Here is a 23,137-nt window from a genome sequence, read left to right on the forward strand (position 1 = left end):
TCTCCCAGAAGCTGCGAGCTGTGCCCAGTGCGCATATGAGTTATATTCTGTGTTAAATGTCAGAGTTCCTCAAATAAGTTTAAGTAACTAAATGCCACTGATACCTCATGAAAAACAGTGATCAGACTTTGGATCTCTGCTGTTAAGAACCTCCTCATTGAGTGAGATCTAGCTATGTGACCTAGAGGCTGGTTGTGCTCATAGCGTCTTACATCGTCAGCTGTCTTCCTGTTTGCCATTCATAAGCCAGACTCATTTGAGAAGCTGATGCAGGGCTAGTCTTACAGTGCCTCACTTTTCCTGATACCTCAGATCCTTTCAGCAACTAATACATCTTCAGTACCCTGCGATCTTGTTGGGTTATCTTTCCTACTCTGTGAGCAAAGGTGAAACCACATAATGCTTGGTCTGTCAGCATAGCCTGGTAAAGCTAGCCTTTACCAAACCAAAAAGCCTGGCTGTATGGGTAGACTTGTAGTTATGGTAGACACCTGCTTCTCCTTTGCAGGTTCAGGTGATGAGGTGACACCAGTACCAGAAAACAGGCCTCTGTGCTGTTACTGAGAGATTTGCAGGTGATAAAGACTGAGCTAGCAAGAAGTCTCAATGCAGATGGACAAAGTATCCCATCATAGTAATATTTGTCAAGGGAATTGATTAAAGTTACTTTAAACAGCTTTGGTCCAATTCACCAACTGAAATTTTATCCATGATTATGGAATCTTGTATGTGTATGTATCATCAGACTAACCTGTCATTTGTTTTTCTTAAATGTGATATCATATGTCAAAGTTTAAATAATTGTAAATTGTAAGGAAATAAGCAAAAGCTGGGGCTAACAAAATGAACAGGAAAACCTGCAAAAGACAAAATCTTTAAATAAATGTTTCAGGCAAGATTTAGGTTGCCCTGCTGTGATTGATCTGACTGCTGCTAATGGATCCACACATACTCAGATGCTCTACTCACCTACTCTACAAAAGAAAGAAAAAGTTCCTATTAGGTACTGAATGTTTGCTATAACGTGAATTTTGCCCAGAATTAATTACAGGTCAAGACAGGCAAGTCCTAGTAGTACTAGGAAGGCAATTAAAGGAATACTTGTGTAGAAGCTTGTGTAGAATCAGAAGCTTGTATACTGCACTTTTAGAGAAGTCTGATGTATGCATTCAGTCCAAAAAGGATTGATTTAACTGTCTTACTCTGGAATTGAAGTGTTACTTATATAATTAGAAAACAATTATATTCTTTTATATTACTTGGCTGATACAAATACTGTGCAACTACTTTTTTTTTTTTTTTTTCTGCTTAGTAGTTGTAATAACATAAATTTTCCGGCATGCTTATTACCTGGGAATTTTCATTATAATAATTTTGTTTCATTTAATATATACATTTCATGTTTCATATGATTGTAAGTGTAGAGCAACAGGGAAAACTACTATGGGATGTGTGTAGTTCTGTAAAGACTAATTGTTAAACACCGATTTAGGAGCTATAGATACGTAGTTATCAGGTCGGCTATCAGCTTTTAGTGTGCCATCATACCTAATGATTCCTTCTTTCTGATTACTACTGCAAGAGCAAGAATTGTATGTTAATCACAGCCAACATACAAGAGTTGTATGTTAATTCCTGACTGAATTTTCAGTTACAACTGAAATCTCAGTTTTGACAACTCCACAGTTTCCCTGCAGTGCTGAGACTTGAAAGGTGACCCAGGAGGACAGCACCTTAACAGCCAGAGTTTTGGAATCTGTTGGGGAAAATAATGGGCAACTTTAGAGACTACGGTTAAGCCCAACATAAAATACTGGAAATGCCTTCCTTTGTAGCAGTCATCTCTCCTTGCATTTTTTAGTATGTATGTTTTAAATTAGGAGTGCAGAGTTGAACTTTTAAGAAAACTTGGGTTAAAAATACAGTCATGAAAACCCAATCTTTCCTGGAGTGCCTGATCCATCTGTGACTGACAGGTGACTTCTGAACCAGCTGACTATTACAAGTGCTTCCAATCTGATAGCAGATGGTGCAATCTATGAAGGCCACTTGGGTCTTCAACAAAGCTACTGTTGTTAATTGAATCAATGTGAAAGCTCTTTTGCAGAACAATGCCGTTTGAGTAACAGAAATTTAGTGCATGTACTCAGTTGAAATACATGCCATATTTAGCTCTGTAAAAAGAGGACTATCTATGTGATGTAACCGTCTCTCTTAATTCTGTGGCTATGCTTGTGCAGATAAGAGTAACAACTCTTCCCGTGTTGTTATCAAGCCTGGGAGATGGCAGAACTGATCCCCTGTCTCCCTCAGGCTCCTGAGACATTTCTGCTGCTTTGGCTCTGTGAGCTGCTGATTTTTTTGCTGTACGTTATACTGTAGCCACAGGAGGGCAGAGGTACCTAACGTTTGTGCATAATCACTAGTAATAGTATGGTGCACACAATGTAAAATATCGCTGGTAGCTCTGTTGGAAAGCTTGCAGCGTGTAGTTAGATTAAGTACGATGGTGCATGCTCTTGGTGTAAATGTAATTGAATTAATCTCTAATTGTTACCTGTACCTGTGGTAATGAATCATGGTAATTATATTAGTATAAAATGTAATTCCTTTTTCTGTTGTGTTACCTTCTACTTACATGTTTAAAGACTAGCATATTCTCATTACAGTAAGGCAGGAAAACCACCTCTGGGTTTCCTAAGTTGGTTTGTCATGCATAACTGCTTTACAGGGTGTTAGAGTGTTGACCTAAAGCTACAGATTAGGTCTTGCTTCCCCTCTGGCTGGTTTTCTATTTGCACTTTTGCAGCTTCAACTTTCTTGGCGAGGGGGAGGCGTTCTCCTAATAGTTCATTATACAGTTTATTGTTTCTCCCTGGCATTGTACTGAATAAGTAATAACCACTGATTAGTGAATGCTCACTTAGAATGCTAATGAATATTTGAGAGAGAACTAGCTCATAAACAGGAAAAGCTTTCAAACTAATAGGATGGCATTACAGACAATTACTTATGGTTTGATGATGCATGGTGGATTTAAGAGTTTTGCTCTAGTCTGTAGCTCTGGATTCTGTTCTGACTTTTTTATTAACTTAGACTGTGCGTTTGGACAAGCACTTAATTTTTTTTTTAATCTTCGTTATGCTACATATGAAATTTTACAGTGCTGCTCAGGGTTATTAAATAATCTAGTGTCTACCATGGAATGTTTTGCCATAGGAAGTTGTTAAGCCTAAAACATAACAAGATTTTAAAAGGAGTGGGACAGTTGTATGGGAAGCAGAAGCACCCAGGGATGACATAGTTACTGAGAAAATAAGAAAATTTTGTTAAATTTGATTTAGGGTTTAAGCCTCTCTCTGGCTGTAAGGAATGGGAAGGATTGTATGTGGAGAAACAGCAACCCTACAGCTTCATGATACAGGCACTTTCTCTGAAGCATTCATTGTTTGTCCCTAGCTACGTGATCATATTCTTGCATTGATTTGTAATGAAACACCTTGTGATTGATGTGTCTCTGAAACCTGAACTGAAACAAGCAATCCTGAGATAAGAAAGGCAGTGCTAACATAAAAATTGATGATCTATACAGCTAAAAGATTCGTGTATTTTGTTGGTATTCAGTAAACAAAGAGAGGTGAATTATGGTTTTCCTCTTTTGTTCTTTGATCAGTGCTGCTTTTCAATCCGACATAGTAACTGACACTTTCATTCAGTGGCCCGTAGCTATGGTAAATAACACGGTTTTTACTCTACACTAAATAATGTATGTAAATACTTTTATTTTGCCTTCTGGATCTTGTAATTTAGTAAATGATCTGTGCATTGAAAATGTTATTACCTTTTTTTTTCTTTCTGGCATTGTCAGCATGTGCAAGATGGGGAGTAATGGCGGTGGAGCTGTTTGATTTTTTTTCTTTCTGGAAAGACAAGCGGGCTTATTCATGTGTCAACAGTGTGCCCTGGCAGCCAAAAGGGGCAGCCATGTCCTGGGGTGCATCAAGCACAGCAGAGCTACCTGGTCAAGGGAGGCGATTGTCCCACTCTACACTGCACTGGTGCAGCCACACCTGGAGTCCTGTGTGCGGTTTTGGGCACCTCAATATCAGAAGGACATCAAACTATTGGAGTGTGTCCAGAGGAAGGCAACCAAGATGGTGAAAGACCTCGAGGGCAAGACTTTAGGAGGAGCGGCTGAGGTCACTTGGGTTGTTCAGCTTCGAGGAGAGAAGGCTGAGGGGTGCCCTCATGGCAGTCTACACCTTCCTTAAGGGGGGCAGTGGACAGGAAAGTGCTGATCTCCTCTCTCTGGTGACCATTGACAGGACACGAGGAAATGGAATGAAGCTGCGTCAGGGGAAGTTCAGATTGGACATTAGGAAAAGGTTCTTCACCGAGAGGGTGGTTGGTCGCTGGAACAGGCTCCTTAGGGAAGTGGTCACAGCACCAACCCTGTCAGAGTTCAAGGAGCGTCTGAATGGTGCCTTTAGTCATATGATTCAGTTTTAGGCAGTCATGTGAGGCGCAGGAAGTTGTACTCGATGATCCTTATGGGTCCCTTCCAACTTGAAGGAAGTCCACACAGTCCATACTACAATGTATTTCCATTTCTGCATTTTAGGTGCCTTATCAGGAGCCAGAGAAAGCTGGGAGTATGATTCAGGAGCAAGAGACCTTCAGAGTCCGGATCTCCAGAGTCATTTTACACTACAAAAGGTATTGGAGTATGGTGGAAGCAATGTGACTCAACAGGCTGCGCCGCAAAGACTTCTAGCTCAGGCCTCAAATTTTAGCAACTCTGTTGGAGGAAGCTACTTAGAACTTGCCAACACTGTAAGTACATTTTTGCCTTTGCTTTTAAGTTTTGTAGAAATTTTTTCTTGTGTTTGTTTGTTTGTTTTTTTTTTTTTCCAAAGAAGCATATTAATTCCAGCCTTAGAGCCTCTGAGCCTTCATGGAAACAATGCCATGCTTCTGTTGCCTTTCACTTACCGGAAAACCAATGCGATTTTAGCAGTTGGTAGGCATATAGCATTTCCAAAGCTTGTGTAACTGAATTTCATCAAAACGGGTAGGATTCTGTGAGGAGCCAAGCCGAAGTTCTTAATTTATACAGTTTAACAGAAGAGTTGTGTCTGAAAACTTCCTACCAATTAATTTTTTAAGTACGGTGTCAGATTGTTCAAAAGTGTTGTGCAGAAAAATTCTTCTCATGTTATTTCATTACTGCCCACTAGATTGTTTGATAATTGTTTTAAACCCTTGGTGTGCTAGCACTGTGCTTTTTTATTTCTACAGACAAGAAATATTCTCCGTTGTAAAAAAACATATAACTGTTGAAGGAGTAGGGCATTTTTTTGCTTCCCCATCAGTGTATTGGGATCAAGTTTGTGTTTTAATTTTAAGCCAGGCATGTTATAAAAGACCACCCATTTTGTAGCATGTTTCTTATTTATATTGCACAGGAATTTAAGTGGAGAAGTAAAAGATGCTAAAATGAAAGCCAAAAGTTTCTCATTTTTAAAATGACTATTTATTGGCACACTTGACTTTGGTGAAATAGACTCCTAGTTGATAGTATCATAGGATAATTCAAGCTGTAAGAGAACCTCAGGAGGTCATCTAGTCCAATATCATGCTCAAGACTTAATGGAAGTGATTGCTGGCAACAGAGGAAAATCGGCTTCTTTAAGCTGCCTTATTTGGAAAGAAAATGATGAAAAATATTGTGAAAGTGTTTTCAAAAACCTTCTAAGTTTTATTTAAGTTCCTGAACATGAGCTGATATAGGACCTAAAGTTTCCATATGCAGAGTGAAAATATGTAGATATTAAAACTTAGATAAGGGAGAAAAGAGTTCAAGGAATTTGACAGTTCCTTAAAGGAATTGTGTCCTCATTTTCCCTAGGAAGGATAGTAAGGGATCAACTGCAATACATCATAAACCCTTTGATCTTCAAAACTGGACAGAAGCATATGGAAACTGGAAAGAGTGGTAAACAAGCAGGCACACCTGTATTATAAAGAGGGTAAGGTGGAGGACCTGGGAAATTATAGGCCAGTTAGCAGCTTTATTTATATGTTCCAGTAGTTTTCTGGAAATGTGAGCAATTTGTGTAGATTTGTAAAAGAACAATCATGTCCACCCGATCTAATATCTCCTTTAACAGAATAGTAGACTTCGGAGGTAGAAGAGAAACAGTAGATGTTGTATTTCTCCAGTAAGACATCTGGCCCTGCCTTGAGTAACATTGGCATCATCAAGACAAGAAACATCATCTAAATATAACTACTAATAGGTGGATATTGGACTGGTTGGAAAATTGTGAGGCACTAGTTTTCGAATGTTTCCTGAGCTGTATTCTCTCCTGTGTTATCTGACTTGTATGAAAACACTGCCAAACTCAAATCACACTACAGGGTAAAACAAGTACTTCCCCTCACTGAAAACTTCTCTCACAATAACCCATTAAAAAGGTGCAAATCTAGGTCTAACGAAGATAGTCAGTGAATCAACGTACAGTTTCCTGTTCAGTTATACATGTTCCATAGGCTTGATTGCCTTGCTGAAAAATTACCATTTTGGAAAGACATGACCTGTTTCACACTTGATTAATTTAAGGGAGGTAGAATGCACTTGAACAGAAGTTTTAAGTAGAGCTGCTTAAGACCAATATACTGTGCAAAAAGAGTGGCTTGCATACTTTTGTTTCTGGATTAGGAACTGTGAGTTGCTGTGTCCTTTTTGGATCTGGAGTTCATTCAGGTTTCAAGGTGGGTGTGTACTAATACATCCTCTATCTATGCTCCTGGCTGATGATGGTTCAGAAATGATGGGCTTTGAGAACCTGTTGAACATTTGCAAATATGAAGACACAGGTGTGCAGTGTTATTCAAGAATGCATAGTGTGAAGGCTACGGCATTGCTATGACATGTTAAAAATAAAAATGCTGAAGGCTCATAAGAAATAAAGATCCCCAGGTATTATGGCTTTCTATTCCCATCTCTAAATTCCTTCTATGCTTACTGTCATGAAAGATGCCTGATCTTTGGTTTAACAAGCATCTGCTATACTTCTGCTTTTAAATATTCTTTCTGTGTTCTTTCAAACCATAGTAGAATCAGCAATATGTAGAGGAATACAATACCATCTCCATTTGACTCCTGCTGAGCATTGGTGTCATGGGTCATATGTACATTTTTGCTTTGGCTTTATTAAAATGGAGAGAGAAAGAAAGGGGAGAAAACGAAGAGAATGGTTTACTTTGTTTTTCACTGTTTACATTTATTCCCTTTACACGATTTTTAATACTGAAGGGCATGCTTACTGCAGTCTAAATTCAGTCTCTTTAAAGAGAGAAACATAGCCGCCTGAGAGCTGTGATTTAATATGGGTACTTCCTTCTCTGTCTCTTTCTCAGATTGTTTTACCTAACTGCATTTGCCACAATGACAAGCTGAGCTGCTCCCTTGCATTCATTCTCAGAAATGGCAGATCTCAGCTTTCACATTTTTATGGGTTGAATCCAGGGAACTTTTCCAGTTGTACACAGGGAGCTGGGCAGACTCCTTTATACTGTAACCAGGATTACTTCAAAAAAACTGATGGAGGTTTAATAACTGCATTTCTTCCCTTCGGGAGTCGATTTTATTTCTTTTTGTAAAGCCATGTAATAGAAGGACAAAGATTTAAAAACAGACTCTGTGTGGACATTTCTCTCCAGAACTCTAAATGCTCCTAAAGTTAACCAGAGAGATTTGTCGTCTTCAGAACACTTACGAAAAAGCAGAGCAGAGCTTTTCTGTGTCATCCTGCTCCCAGATGAACAGTTCCTGGCAGCTTCTCCCAAATGCATCGACACAGGCCATATGGACACACTCTTGAAAGCAATGTTTTTTACATTTCTTTGCAGAAGTTTAGACTTCGGACTCAGAGGTCTAACAAAGTAACTATTGTATGGGTGAACATAAATCAGCTAGGTGCTTTCTGGTTAGAAGTTATGTGACTGTTTCTCTCTCAGCACCTTGAAGTGGTTTTCCCTATTGGAGTGTCAGTTCTTGTTACTTAATTTCCTGTTTTTCTTTCTGACAGCCTTCTTTTGATTTTAAACTGTGCAGTCAGGCTAAAGATATCCCTGTGGTGATCATGTACTTCTACAGCATAGATTATACTCCTCAGCCAATAGAGAGGGTCTCCACGCTGCCCTTAAAAGTTTTCCATTTGCAAAAGCTAAACAAACATCAGTCCGCTATCACTTTGCTTAGTTTATATGAAGTGATTTTTTTTAATGCATTGTTGAAATCCTGTGAATGGATAGCTCTACAGAGCTTTATAAAAACATAATACCTGCTCTGAAGCGTTATTCCTATTCCTTCACAGAAGCAAGGCAATTTTTAAAAGTGCTGTTTGAAATTTAACCGTTCATACTCATTGCATATGTTTTTATCTGTTTGTTTCACATCATTTTGCTATGTTTTGCTTTATTAACACATGTTCAGATTCAGCTTTTGTTTTACCTGCATAATTTGTTCTGTAGTCTTCACAGGGTGTGTAACCCTTTCAGCGTTTTTCATGTTCATTTTTATACCTAAATATTAAGAACACATTTCTCTTTATAGCTCTTCACCTTGGTGCCAATATTTATGACTAACATATTAACCTTTAGTGGGACCTGTCAACACCTACTGATGATGTACCTGTTTGTGCCAGTAGGTTAAATACTACAGCAAATATCTCTGATGGGAACCCTTGTATGTGTTCTGAATGTAATCATTTACAAGCTTGGTTTGTATTGCATTGGGATGTAAATAATTTAAACACTCTTCATGGATAGAAAAGAATTCAAGCATTTCAAAGGATTTCTTTGGGTGTGTGCATGTTTGGGAGTTGTTTTTTATTTGTACTTGAATCTTCAAAGTTGGACAAGGATCACTAATGTGGATAGCCATATAACTGTAGTGAAATAGCTGATTTGTGTGGTGTCACATGTATTCACTTCCCAGGCAGCCATGCGATCTTGATGTGTTCCGTGTGGTGCTATCAGGAGGGATAGCACTCTGTTGTAGGAGCTGAAGTATCGCTGTTTTCTGAAAACATTGCACAGGGCAGCATCTTAATATGATAGGCATATTTCACATTAGAATTCCAATGAAGTTTAATAGGCTGAAGCAATAAGATTTGGATATGTTTAATTCCCTTTTCATATTGTCCTTGCACATGATTAAAATAGACCAGATTAACTTGATTTTTTTTTAGCAGAATGTGTGCATATAAATGCTAATACATGTCTGTGTGCTTACTGCTAGTTTCTGTTGCCTTAATTCAGTGTTGTTTAAAGATGGATGAATGTATTTGTTGTCACAAGTAGCTACGTTTACGTAAGTAAAACCGATTGGGATTGTTTCATTTGCCATGATGATATGATCTTGCACCTCAGTTCTTTTAGCTGTAAATAACTGGTTTGCTGAGAAAGTCTCTGCACAAAGATCTTACATTTTTAAAATATGACCCCAAGTATGTTGATATATTGTTTGTTTGTTTGTTTGTTTGCTTGCTTGTTTGTTTGTTTTAACTATCCAGTCCCTTGACTGGTGTGATTCAGGATCCTTTAATCTCTGATTTTTCCTTCCAAAGACACTCCAGCTATATTGGAAGCTCTTTGACTGCACCTTCCTTGCCAGAGCTCTTTTGGTTGAAAACATTTAGAAAGCTTTGATGATGGTATGGTTGACTTGCAGATGGGAAGAGTACAACCATATTTTTGAGAATAGAGTGTGGTAGGGTTTCTTCATGACCACTTGCTTTTAGAAACCCGTCTTGCTGTTTCCTCCTCAAAGCAGCTATAGATGTGGTTGTTCTTACTAACTTAGAGAGAAGGGCATATTTAGAGTTGCCAGCATTTCTTCCTGCGGTATCTCGTTGTTCTGGCCAACAACTAAGCAGGAATAATCCTGCTTTATCTTGTGCAGGGCCGTCAATGCAAGACGGATGTGTCTAGGTAGGAGGGCATTGGCGCAGATGGCTTCACCTGCCAAATCTGCACTTAATTCTCATCTGAAAGGGGAGCTGGTTTGGGAATGTCTCCATCAAGAACAAAACAGAAAGCTAATGCAGCAAGATTCTTAATGCATCTTCTTGTAACTACTCTGGTATATGCTCTTCCTCAGCTGTTTCTGTCTGATTTGCATGTGTGTGTACCTTATTTGGAGGTAGTAAAGACTTTGTTGACCTTGGGAATAGACCGTTTTGATCGTGCGTCTGTGTGACAGGGTATGCTTTCTGTACAGCAGAATTAAGGTGACTAAACCAAATGCAGTTCTGACTGTGGACTCTGTGCCAAATGCAGATACCATCTCTGTTGGGTACACAACCCAAGAGTTTATAAAGTATGAAGGCATATTGGAAAAATTCATAGCAAAGCAATAGGTAGTTGTATTAGCATTAGTTTCTCAGCATGATCACTAGCAGATGAGAACGTAATGTCTTTGTCTTAGGAAGTGTCATGTTCTCTGAAAGTAGATATTCTTACTACGATACCTCTTTGTTAGTCAGGCTCAGTGAATGTTTTGCGCTGCTAATTTTTCCTCCTTAAGAGCACTGAGCTGCAAGTTATGACAGACAGAACCATTGTTTTGAGAAAGCTATTCTTTTTAGTTGACATAGTTTATACTGAGTGGTAATATTCCAAAAGTCACTATTACATTTTTCAGAGACAGATGGCTTTTCCTTTTCCACCTAGATGATCTGCTCCATAATCAGGCAAACCTAACTTGCTGTAGCCTATTTATATGAAGAGCTTATGTGTATAAAAGAGCACACTTTTAAGTGCAGCTGATTCCGGATAACTGCTTGAAACAGCATTAATGGGCTGTTTCATCCCAAGTCACAATAACCATTTGTGTGCTCTGAGATGCATGTAAATGTAAATTAAGTGATACACATGTAAATTCTGTACTGCTGTCATGTTACTGAGCATATAATGGTTTCTTGCCGTGCTTTAATGTTATAAAATGTACTTAGTACTTTAGCGAGAGAATATTACAGAAATGCTTGGTATTTGGCGTATATCCACATATGACATTCTGTGATGAAATTCAGAATGCTGAATTTAATCTCTTTGTCCGGCCCTTTTTCCACCACTTCAGACCATTTGACAATACATCAGTTATTCTCTTACTTCCTACCTTACCTCCCAGTTTGACTGTAAGACAGCCAGCTGATATTTCTAGTGTCCTTTGCTGTGTGACTAGCAGGGGATGTGCCTATGTAACCAACAGTCTTTCCTTACAAAGATCAGATTATCCGCTGATAACAGATGTCTGCTTGTCCATCTTATGTATATAAGTTTTTATTTGGCACAAGTCACTGAGAAGTTAGTGTGTTTAGAGAGTAAAACCCTCCCAAAAAGCTGTAAACCTCGTATGTGTACTGTATTTTTTTTTTTAAGCTACATTTTTGGATCATTTTAACTAAGCTAGTAAATGTCGGTTTTAAAATTGACTCCTTAAAAACAGGAAGGATTGTCTGCCAAACAAAGCAACAACACTTTTGTAGGGGATGGGGAAAATCATAGAGATTTGTGGCAGTCTAGGTATACTCTTACAGATATCCTAAATACGAACCATTTTCTCTATTGTTTAATTTAGAGCCATCAGCTGTAAATTAAATATGAGTTTTACTGAAATCACACAGGTATTTCTTTTGGGAAATTATCTTTTAAAGGAGAAGTATCAAGGAAGTCTGAAGACCGAACTGTACTGTGAAAGGTAATTCCATGGTCGGGTTGTAGGGTACTTTTGTTTGGTGTCCCTGTTAATGGGAACCTACTGTAAAGTGTCTCATCTAATTTCTGAAGTTTTTATGGCTTTGTAACTCAGTAATATTGGTAGGTCCTTTTCTGGAAAAGTCTGGCCCTTTTTCTTCTCCCCCCTGCTTCCAAATCTCTGCTTTTAAATTAAGCTTGTTTGTTCCTTGGTTTGGGAAGGTCTGCTCCTTCAGCTTCCCCACCCCTTCCCTTATGGACAGCGAAATTTGGCCCCAAAGCATCAGGTATCCCATGTACTCAAGGCACATCTTTTTGGATGGGAGAGAGTAATGCCTTTCTGGTCCCTCTGCATGAGGCTAGTGTGGATAAGAAACACTTAGGTTCTGTGATTCTGTGTTTTTCAAGGAATTTATTCAGTGTTATAGCCACTTTGTAGGATATGTCAGAATTCAGTTACCTGCGCACAGATTGATTTTTCCGAAGTTATTTTGTTGGGGAGTCTGTTCTGTATTTGGAAACCAGTGCATAGTGTTACAGTAAACCGTGGGAGCCGGGTCTCTTCCTCTCCTCCCCTTGCAGCCATTTGTTTTCTGTGTCCTAAGTGCAACTTGTATTACAATTTCTTTTTCATGCCAATGAAAGCTCTTACCATAAAAATGTAGCCTAATGATTCCTTCAGCTGGAACCTTAGTACGTAGGAAGGCCTGAAGTTGAAGAAGATTCTAGTGGTGTGGACAGTAGACCCTACTCTTTACAAAAGATTTGTGCCCAAGATAACCTTGCCTTTTGTGCCTTTGCTTCTAAACTAGGCATCATTTCCATTCTGCCAGGCTAAAAATAGAATCTGAGAGTTCCATTAAAGCAAGAACTGATTATTGGAATATAGATTCAGGAGGCTTGGCTGGTCAGAAAGCAGGCACAAAGGCAGTTTTGTCTGACAGACGTTTTTTATGTTTAGGGACGTAGGAAGCTGTTTGCTGTTTGTCTTTGATTTCAAGCCAGCATTGTAATGCAGTTTGTTTGTCTAAAGCAGGCATCAGGTGTAATAAGATTATGCATTGTGTTTATACAGTCCTGGCTTCCATAGCCCTCTAATAGTGCTTAGTTATTCATTTTTCTCTTATAAGTTAAAATGGACATTATGGATTAGGTCTGCCAGGATTCATCTGTTTTATATGAAAGATAGCTTTTTTGTCTTTTGAACTTATTGGATGGTAACAGACATAGAGGTGAGCAAAAGGCAAATTATAAACTTTCTTGCAAATTCCCTTCAGTAGCCTATATGCTGAGGTCCTTTATTCCTTTTTTGGAATTCTGTTACTATTTCCATCTGCAGATGATCACAGCACAATGTGATGGGTGTCAGCACAGGGCACATTTGTTCAGGCAGCCTTTTAATAGATCCTTTTGACTGAGGCTTTTAATTGGATCTTTTATGTGACAGTTGAACAATATCTCTTACAAGCATATAACGAAGGTGAAGTGCACAGCGTGATGGGTTTTGACCCAATTCTGTGGTTGTAATTGAATGATGGGAACTGGCGTCTGGGAATTGGAAAAGAGGGTCTTAACAAGTGCTATAGAAAAGAGGGTCTTAACAAGTATGTGTAAGTAGATGTTTTGAAGGTCTACGGACGAAGTATCAGAACTTCTAATTTAATTTAGTTGCAAGGACTTTGTATCTTCCCCCCCCTCATTGCTTAGAAACTGTCTTTTTGCATTCCATTTTGTTTGCTGTAGTTAAGGGAGCTCTGGCTCCAGTGCATCTGACCACATCTTTTTACTCTTCCAAACTGTTTTTTTTCAAGCTGTCTGAAATGAAGAGCCGTTCACCTGGTACATTGGGCCAGCAGCCCTGCACACAGCTCTGCAGAATACAGTATTAATATTATTACCTCGCTTGGCAGTGGTAAGCTGAGCCTGAGGCCCAGGGTTATTCTGTGGAAGCAACATTAATCTCCTGGATTCTGGTGTGCCAGAAAGATTACCATGTAGCTGTTGTCACACGGTCTTCTGTTTTACCAGCTTTTCTGCCTGTTCTCTGGGTGTGGACTGTTGACTTAACATGGTTGCAGGTGGCAATGCTGACCTTCTGTGTATCCTCATTTATTAAACAGATGAGAAGATTTATTCCTCCTCCCCTTCTACATGCATACTAAACACTTATGTTTTGGTTACATGATATATGGGAATTTTGATAATAAAGTGAGAATCTTAACCACAGTGCACAGTTGAAAATGGACTCTAAGTGCTTTTGCAGTTCAATGCTAGTTCAGTTATAATGGAGTAATCAACCGTTATCCTGCCAAGCAAGCTAGACAAGGCAGGGTTTCCATAGAAGCCTGTCAATGCCATGGTTAAATTCATCAAGATGCTGCTGCTCCCTGGAATTGTTTCTCTGTCACTGTCAGGTCTGGGACATTGACCTGAGGCAGTGCAGGATGCCGCCACTGTTCAAACTCCCTGCTTCTCTTTATGTTCTGGATTTTTTTCAAATTAATACATATAGTAGTCAGCACAGATGTTTTGAGGAACTATTTTGGTGCCAGTGCAGAGAAAATGGGAGGTGAGTACTTCTGCACAGGTGCTCTCTTGCGCTTACTGTTTCTACTTTTTGTGAAGAACTGTTTCAGCATGATTGCTTCATTTTGGGCTAGAAAACCACATTATCACTTCTCAGCTGGGAGACAGATTATGATAATAGCTATGTTGCAGTGTATTGGTAAACTCCACTTTTCATCATGGTAGGAAGCAATCAAAGTAAACTTTGGGTTTCGGGAAGGGCAGTGTCTGTTCTTTGAAGAGTTCATCATGAAATAAGAACCCCACTGATGTACCCAAGTGAGGTTTGTGCCTTTAAGCTAAATAGCCATCTCTAATTTCCTACACTGAGTTTTGCATTACTTTACCTACTTGAAGCTATAATTTTAGGGAAGTGACTGGAGAAAAAGACATTGAATCTTTCTACCCTATGAATTTTTAAAGAGATTATAAGAGCATATTATTGGTTGAATCTAATTTTTACATGAATATTGATTGTCTGGTATGCATTATAGAAAAGGAGGAAAAATTCTTTGTTTCTGTAGCACCTGCAGGCGTGCCAGGTGTATCTTCATAATGATGAAATGTCTTGTGCCAGGATTCTAAATTGAGAAGACAGAACAAACAAGACTTTTTTTTCAGAAATGGGTTTGTTTATTTGCTTTGGTTTAGTTGATTGATAGACCCTTATCTGAGAGTAAACACTAGAAATATTTAGCAAGTCATTTCTAAACTTAATGAAGTAAAGGACTATCCAGATGAGGCCTGAAAGTAAAGAAGATTTTAGCTTTGTAATCCTGTTTCATGAACCTGAAGTAAGTGTAAGTGGCTTGAGAAAGGTGTAAACAGGTCTTGGGTTGTAGAACCAAACAGACCATACAAAAAAGTCAGAGATACCATAAATGCTGAAGCAGGGTTGTTTGCTGTCCCTGCCAATGTAAAATGAAACTGACAGATATGAAGGCTGAGGTAGAAATGGGTGAGGCAAAGGTAAGGCAGTCTTGAAGATTATGATAAGCTTAAACGTAGGAAGATGTATAGGAAAAAAGTCACTGGAGAGATTTAAAAGACACATGGCAAAGAGTTAGAAGGGCAAAAAATTGAATTTTATAGACCAGATGGGGGGGTAGAATAGAGAGCTTGGATTTTATATTTAGCTATCCAGGGAGAGAGAAAAAAAAAAAACAAACCAAATCACAGAACACAGACCTTTAGAAAAATAAATACTCATATTTACTGGATAGTAAATAGTTAGGGAGTTGAGAAGTGTTCTGTAGACTAACTTGCTGATCTTCATGAGCAGCCACTAAACTATGCAGCCAAGGAAGACAACAAGTGAAATAAACTTCCAGATGAGGGCTGTAGGAATTCAGTTACAATAATCTTAAATTTGTTGATAGTAAAATAGATCTGGTTGAAAACTAGGGGGTTTGATTCACCAGAGGTTTTATATATAGCATTTCAGCTCACATCATTGTTGAAGTAATTTTTTTAATAATTTCTGCCAAAATGAAAACTCTGCAAACCCTCTAAGTGCTCAGTGAAGTTGATGCTGCTGTTATTTAAATGCTCATGCCAGCCAAAAAGTCTTGTAGAGGTTCAAGGAGGGATCTGTCAGACACTTGCCTTGCATTTGCCAGAATTCATCTGATGATTGAAAATGTTTCAAATGGAACATTTCAGTGAATCCAAACTTCCAAATGCTTGTATATACATATATATGTACATTTATATACATAAGTGTGTGTACACACGTGTATATAATATGAGTGTATATATATGTGTATACTTGTTTGTATAAGTATGTATAGTATATATACAAATGTCACACACACTACGTTACACAAATATGTGTGTATATATACACATGTAGTCAGAAAGTATACATCAGTTCATCTGTTAAACATTCAGAAGAGATCTTGACCACAGATGGTGAAATGGGATGCTTGGCTAGGTGGGGGCGTGAAGCATCCAAGTACAGCTCTGAGGTAAACCAGGGGCCAGGATCCCTCCCCCTACTTTGTGTCGCTTACATGGTCACTGATCCAGGTCAGGGAATTGTGTGTTCAATATGCCACTGGTAATGGAAGTCAGAGTGGAGAGAAATCTTAAAATTAGGGAAAATAATTACAGACTGACCACACATAGATGTCTTGGAAGAGTTCAAGAGTAAAAGAGAAGTGGGCACCTGATGAACCGGGTTGCTGAATGTCTGCAGAGACGAGATCATGACTGTGGAGTGGGGACTGGAACTGGAAATGGGAGCGTGTGAAGGACAAGATACAAACCCAGGAGAGTTTAGGACTAAGGAGAGAATGTAAATGAGGAAATCTCACTATCAGGGATTGGGAAAAATAGGAGAGACTTAGCAGGGGAGTCCTGGCAAATCTTTCTTATGCAAGTGAGAATTTTTGAAAGAGATTCAGTTCACAACTTATAAATAGGAGGGAATACAAGTTCTGATAAAGTAGAAGAGTAGATAGGTAGGATTAATCCACAAGCATTTTACTAAGAGTAGTTGTATTTTTAGTGCAATAAGTATGCAAAACCACAGGCTCTATCTAGAGAAGTTAAATCAGAATGGCTACCAAGATTGTAGGGACTGGAAATGAATTTACCTTGTGGTTAATAACTGGAGGAATGCATGACTGAACTGAGGGAATGCTGGACAAGGAAGGGAAGCTAAGCAGAAGTATGGTGGCATGAACTGTAGTTTACAGAATGGCCTTGATTGTGTTTTTAAGCAAGGAGCAAATGAACAATGATGATAATTAGGTGTCTGCAGCATGAAAGGACCATAGAAATTGCTGCCGTCTCTCCCTGTCGTCCTCACGGACAAGTATCTAACATGAATAACAGGCCTACATTGACTTCCTGGTCCTTTTCCTATCCTGACTTAATGCTGAGGCTCTGTGGGGTCAGAGGGAATCAAACTGAGTGTGATGGCTTTGAATGAAATGACAGAAAATGAGAGTGGCTCTTTGACAGGTTGGTGAGTGGCTTCATGGCGTGAAATACTGGAGGATGGAAAAAGGGATCAAATGTGAACTCCCGAGGAGACTGGTCAGGTCAAGGACATGACTTTTTAAGTGAATTAAGTATTTGAGGAAGGGTGGACAGGTAAGAGTAGCTGATTGAAGTGCTATTTGGAAATTAGATTATTCGAGACATGTTATCTGTTTTACACTAATCGAGATGGTGTGATTGAAGGAAAGAAGACAAGTTTGCTTGTGTTTTCTTCAGAGAGAGTGCTTCATTCTTCAGTGTAAGGTTACTTGCAATTGTTTCAAATGAGTTGGATTTTTTTTCTCTCAACCTAGGTGCATAACCTTCACTAGTATTAATGAGAACAGTTTGCATCAAGAAGAGCTTACCATCCCTTTCAGCCTCTCCCTTTTAAATCATAGTGCATTAGTGCTATTGAATAAAGAATTTTCTGGAAACATTATCCAACTACTGTATTGAATTTCCGCTTCCAAGTTTAGCCTTCATCCTAACCTTCTGACTGCTACTGTTTTGTCCATGGAAATTTAGACTTTGGCACTACACCTGTGTATTTTGTGCCAGTATAAGAACAACATCATGCTGTACTCAAATTGTGTGCAGTAGATTTGCAATATTTGAAGGTGTAATTTATTTGTGTGTGGGATTGTGCAGGGTGCTGCTCTAACTGTAGGGATGATATTGAAACAAACAAATATGAACTAAATGCTCAGGAGACTTCAATTAGCTGCATTTCAATTACAGAGCTAATTAAACAGAACCAACCAAGAAGGCCTTATTGGAATTGTGATCAGCTAATCATGCATGTTCTATGCAGAGTGAAACTGCTTCTCAGAAAGTGGTACACATTATGCTGAAGAATATGTGATACATACATATTTAATAGATAATTGCTTTTATGCTGTGGTTTTCACTCCGCAGCTGTCAAAACAAGGAAGGAACAGTCCTGTGTGGCAGTTGTCACACCTGCTCCAATAACTGTTAAGAAATATTGTAATTACTGAGAGATATTATGAGGGAGAAGCCTTGTAAAATAACTACAGTGCTATTTTTTTTCCTGTGGCAGTTTCAAAAGTAAAGGTGAGAAGGGTAAGAGAGTTGTATCTTGTCCCGAAAGGATCCCTTTACACCAGCTGATAGAGTAAATCTTATTAAATAATTATTCAGATACAATAAAAAGGTAGACTCCTCAGTGAATCTCAGATACATGTCAATGTTTAATAAGACTAAACAAATGGAATAGAGTGGCCATAGGATTATTAGATCAACAATCAGCAAACTGGCCACACTAATGATTGTTACTGGATAATTCTGAAATTATCTTGGGAAGAATCTGTCAGTGCAAATGCACTTACCTACAAGCAGTATGCATCATGAGTGCTTTAGAGGTACAGAAAGCAGTAATTGATCAGAACGCACTGAGATCGAGTGGAAGCCCAGGCCAGTGTCTCTATCTTGACAGAATACGTTTGGTGGATGTTGTTTCTGAAAGCCTCGGTGACGGTCAGGTTCGTCCAGTTTCTTGTTTCCTCCTTTTTGTTTGTATGATAGTACACACTGGGGCATCCACTGAGAGCATGTCCTCTTGGGCTGAGTGATATGTATCTGTAGGTTAAGAGATTCCTCTTTCCATTCCCATCCCAACCCCCTCCCCGACTGTAGAAGCTAAAAAACAAGACAGGCACAAGATTGAGGGCAAGGGAGCATCGCTATCCTAGGCAAGGAACTGAGTCAGGGAGAGAGGGCATGAACAGTCAGCCACCGAACAGAAACAGAGAGGGACTGAGTCCAACAGACATCTCTCTCTCACTGGATCACAGGTTGCACTGTTCTTTTCCTGGCAATGCAAAATTGGCATACTTGAGATTTTCCTTTGTTTTCTTTGAAGCCTGCCTTTGGCACAAGCCAATGGGAAAATATACTTCAGCTTTGACAAAGTTCTTAGTACCCTGGTACTGTATTAGATCACTTACTTGTTTTTGCAAATGGTGATACTGCCTGGAGATGATGGGTCAGGTCTATCTGGGAATTTAATTTTGTGATGTAATATTTTCATTCAGTTAGGAAATGGTCTCGGAGAAATGCTAGATAACATGACATTTCACAGAGGAACAAGTTCTACATCTTCAAGTATTCAAAATGTGTTCTCAATGCTACTGAGTATTTAAAAAATGTGATATAATAGTAACTATTCTAGGAGAATTATTACATTTAGTTTTGGCTAGCCCTCCACAATAAAGAAATGCCTGCAAAGTTTATAAGGACATTGAAACAAGCAGTGCCAGTACTTATGGGTTAGTTAAAATTAACAGTTGATGCTTTCCGACTGAGAAATGTGTAATCCTGTACCGCTCAGTGCAAGCATGCAGAGATTGCAATGGGAGTCAGCTGGGGTTAAAGTAAAATTTTTCACCGGGGTTTGGTTTAACTGTTTCATTAATTTGCATGTGAGTTGCAATTTTTAAATTTTAAATAAGCTTTGTTCTGAAAGTATCTGCACGTATCACCCATGTTCTTGTGTGCATCTGAAACTGTGAATTCTGCTGTTGTTTTTCGGTCAGTATCTCTGTCTCTTTCCCCCATGTTACTGTATGGAGTAGGAAAGAAAAAAAATCCTGTGCAGCATATGGGTACAATACAGAGTGGATCTAGTTCAGATCCTCAAGTGTCCCGCACCATTATGCTTGGGATGCATCTGTAGTGCCATGTGCTCTGGTCTGTCTGATGGCTAGTCTGCCAGGAATGGACAACAATGGTGAGTGAGGGAAGCAAATCAAAACTTTTAATTTCTGAATGCCTGCTTATAGTCAGCTGGGAGGTATTTGGAAGTACAGGGATATAGTATGGTAAATGCAGTATATTGAAGCCATAATTAATATGGCCTTTCTTTTAGAAAAGGAAAGCCGTAGAACTTTAGTCTTAAGTAATTCTGAGACTCATCCCTGTGTTGGTGAACCTGTGATACATGTGACAGAATTGGACAAGGATCAGATCAGAGCAGATGCGAAGCAGATTATAAAAGTTGATAGGGGTAGTGATGCAAAATACAAAAACTTTGTCAGCCTCCTATTTGTGAAGGCATAACTTGGAAAAGATAAAACATTTTCAAACGTACTGTGTCAGCTGCAGGAATTTTTGAACTGAAGTTGTTTTTTTTCCTCGCAAATGAGAAATGAGGTAAGTCATTATACAGTACCTTTGTTCCTGGGTATGAAACGCTGTTCATCACATTTTAATGCACAGGAAATCAGTGTACAAAACTGCTGTGGATATGGTGTTGCATACTGCAGTCTGGAGGCCCCCGCATCTTCCTGGAGGCCCCCGCACCTTCCTGGCTTCCTCCCCGCTGGAGGGGGGACGTGCAGCCTGCTCAGTGTGGCGGTGTGCTGGTTGCTGGGGCTGAGACAGCAGCCGTCTGCCAGCAGAGAGCACTGCAGCCCCTTGCCGGTGTTTGATGGGCGATAAATGGAAACATATGGCCGGAACAAAGCGGATGAGTAAGGAGGAATATACAGAGGAGCGCTGAACGTAGAGACAGAATTGAATGTAAAGGTGAGACAGGGAGGATGCTCTCAAGGAGGAAAATAATGAAGAATGGAGGCAATGCAAGGTGGGCGTGAAAAGGGAAGGGGAAATCAAAAGATACAGACTACTAGAAAGCAAACCAGAGAATAGGAAAAATACAGAAAAGAGAAGGGAAAGGCTGGAAAATAGACCTGGAGGATGGAAGTAAAAAGTCTTGTAAAGAGATTGTGGTGATCCCCTTACCCCCTGAGCCAGAGGAGAGTTGCAGATCCTGATGCTGGGCACGGAGGAAGGACAGGGACCCAGAAAGTGCTACTGCTTTTTAGTATCATAGAGCGATATATGTGTGTTTATCTTGGTTCGTGTTCTTAATGCACTTTCTGTATTGTCATTTGGATGAGTTATCCCTATGTCTGCATACTGATATTAATCTGTGATTAAAGAGGACGAAAAAAAGTACCACAAGACAATTTTCAAAATGTTGCTCTTGAAGACCATTGTTTCCTATGTAAATGTTTTTGCCAGGGTGCAAGAATTGTGCCTCAGCTTGTATAGTATTTATTCCTGTTTCTCATGTTTGTTTTTTTTTTTTCTGAACTCATGTGACGCTTCAGTAATACATTGTATTAAGATGATCAGGTAAATTTCAGTTGCAGAGTATGGTGTTTCCTACTTCTAAGTCCAAAAGTGCATCATAATCCAGCATCACGAAGTGTGTGGGGCTATCACTATTTTAGGGGATGCAGGGAAGGGGCAAGGAGGTTGTCAGCTCTTGCAATGGGTGCAGCACATCCACAAATCCAGCTTGTTAAGGATTTTTCTAGATTATTAGTTGAATGTTGAAAGCAAATGCTTTTTTCTCCTCTTCTTCCAGTAGCATCTCCCCGAAGTCTTTGTAAAATGTCAGGGTGTTACGTAAAATCTGCAGCTCTCTAATGGTGCTTTTGGGCTTATTGTGACCTTTTGAAATCATTACAACCCCCACCCCCTAAAGCCCCCCAACTTTCCTTAGTTAATTGCACATGGGAATATGGAAATAGGAATCCAATTTATTGTTATCCAGGTGGCATTTCCTGTTACTTGGCTATATAGTTTTCTGTATGGTAATTAGTATGCGGAAAGCTGGAAAGATGCCTGTAATTCCAAAATGAACTCTCTGTAGCTCTCCCCCTCCCACTTGCACTCTCGTTTTAGTACCGCCCCTTCCATGCACCCTTTAGCCAGCAGCAAGACAGCTGTGTTTGATCATAAACCACTTAAACTCCAGGCTCACTGGCAGGGGAAACTTTAGCGTGAAGTGCAGCATTGGTTTGTCTCGGGGAGGAGAGCTTTCTTCTCTTTTCCCTTCTCCCTCCCTGAACACCAAAGACTGTAGCAGCACTCTCCTTTTAATTTCTCTGTGAACTTGCACGAAGCTCACCAAATTTTTCTGAGTACGTTAAGTGGCATTGGGAGATACCCTTAAACAGAGTTGTGGAAAAGAGCAGCATAAAACAGACAGCAGAGATGAAGCAGGACTTGCAGATGGACTAAGACAGCCCTGGGATCCTGGCAAGCAAGCAGTTCCTTCCCTGCGTTCTCTGAGCGCTTCGCAGCATTAACAAGTCTCTTGCACTAATGGATTGCCTGTGAAGTCAAAACCAGTTTGGCTCTTTTAGAAGATTTTGCATCATTAATTTAAACTATCAATGTGGAGTAAAAATGGCTGTCTAAAGCGAAATGTGTAAGACGGAAAAATTTTGGAGAAGAAAGTATTGAACCAGTTGAACAAAGCTTCGAAGCATTAAAATCTGCAGAAATCATCAAGCCCTGAGAAGTCTTAATCATGAATTCTGGAGTTGCTATGAAATATGGAAATGACTCCCCTGCAGAGCTGAGTGAGGTAAGCAGTTTCAGTGCCCTTCTTTATGCTTTAAAAAGAAACGCTCCCCTTCTGGGCTTTCAGTCTGCAAGCAATGCAATTAAAAATTAATAAAATGTGTATCTTGCTATAACTTTCTGTGACAGTCAGGAAATGACCTGAACTTTTCTGCTGCTTTACTCTGAGTGAGTGGTGAAAAGCAAATGATTGTAACCATGTAGAGACATTTTTCCTGTTATCCTGCAGCAGAGATTCCCCTGCCTCCCAAGAGCTGTGTTTATACCCAACATTCATCTTTGCAGTAGGTGAAATGTGGAGATCTCAGTTGAGATTAAGCAGATGGTGACTAATTTAGGAGGGAAGTGGGGTCAGTGGAAGATGACAAATATTTATTGGTAAGACAAAAACATTGGCAGAAGTTGTGTTTGCTTGCATTTAGCC

At 39.4% G+C, this 23,137-nt stretch overlaps 1 protein-coding gene across 4 annotated transcripts in view; it reads left to right on the forward strand.

Annotated features, from left to right (window-relative positions):
• Positions 1-23,137, forward strand: part of MCC (MCC regulator of Wnt signaling pathway) — a 216,731-nt gene that overhangs the window by 31,627 nt on the left and 161,967 nt on the right. For 3 of the 4 annotated variants that reach the window (XM_087742443.1, XM_087742444.1, XM_087742445.1), the window contains one exon: positions 4,622-4,833. In XM_087742443.1, coding sequence (XP_087598569.1) covers positions 4,622-4,833 — 212 coding nt within the window. Of the gene's footprint in view, positions 1-4,621; positions 4,834-22,096; positions 22,718-23,137 lie in introns of those variants that run through there. The other variant, XM_009469214.2, reaches the window with a different exon arrangement.

The sequence above is a fragment of the Nipponia nippon genome, unplaced genomic scaffold (genome assembly GCF_047370975.1).
Source record: "Nipponia nippon isolate SJK-2023a ecotype South Korea unplaced genomic scaffold, ASM4737097v1 scaffold_8, whole genome shotgun sequence".
Lineage (NCBI taxonomy): Eukaryota > Metazoa > Chordata > Aves > Pelecaniformes > Threskiornithidae > Nipponia > Nipponia nippon.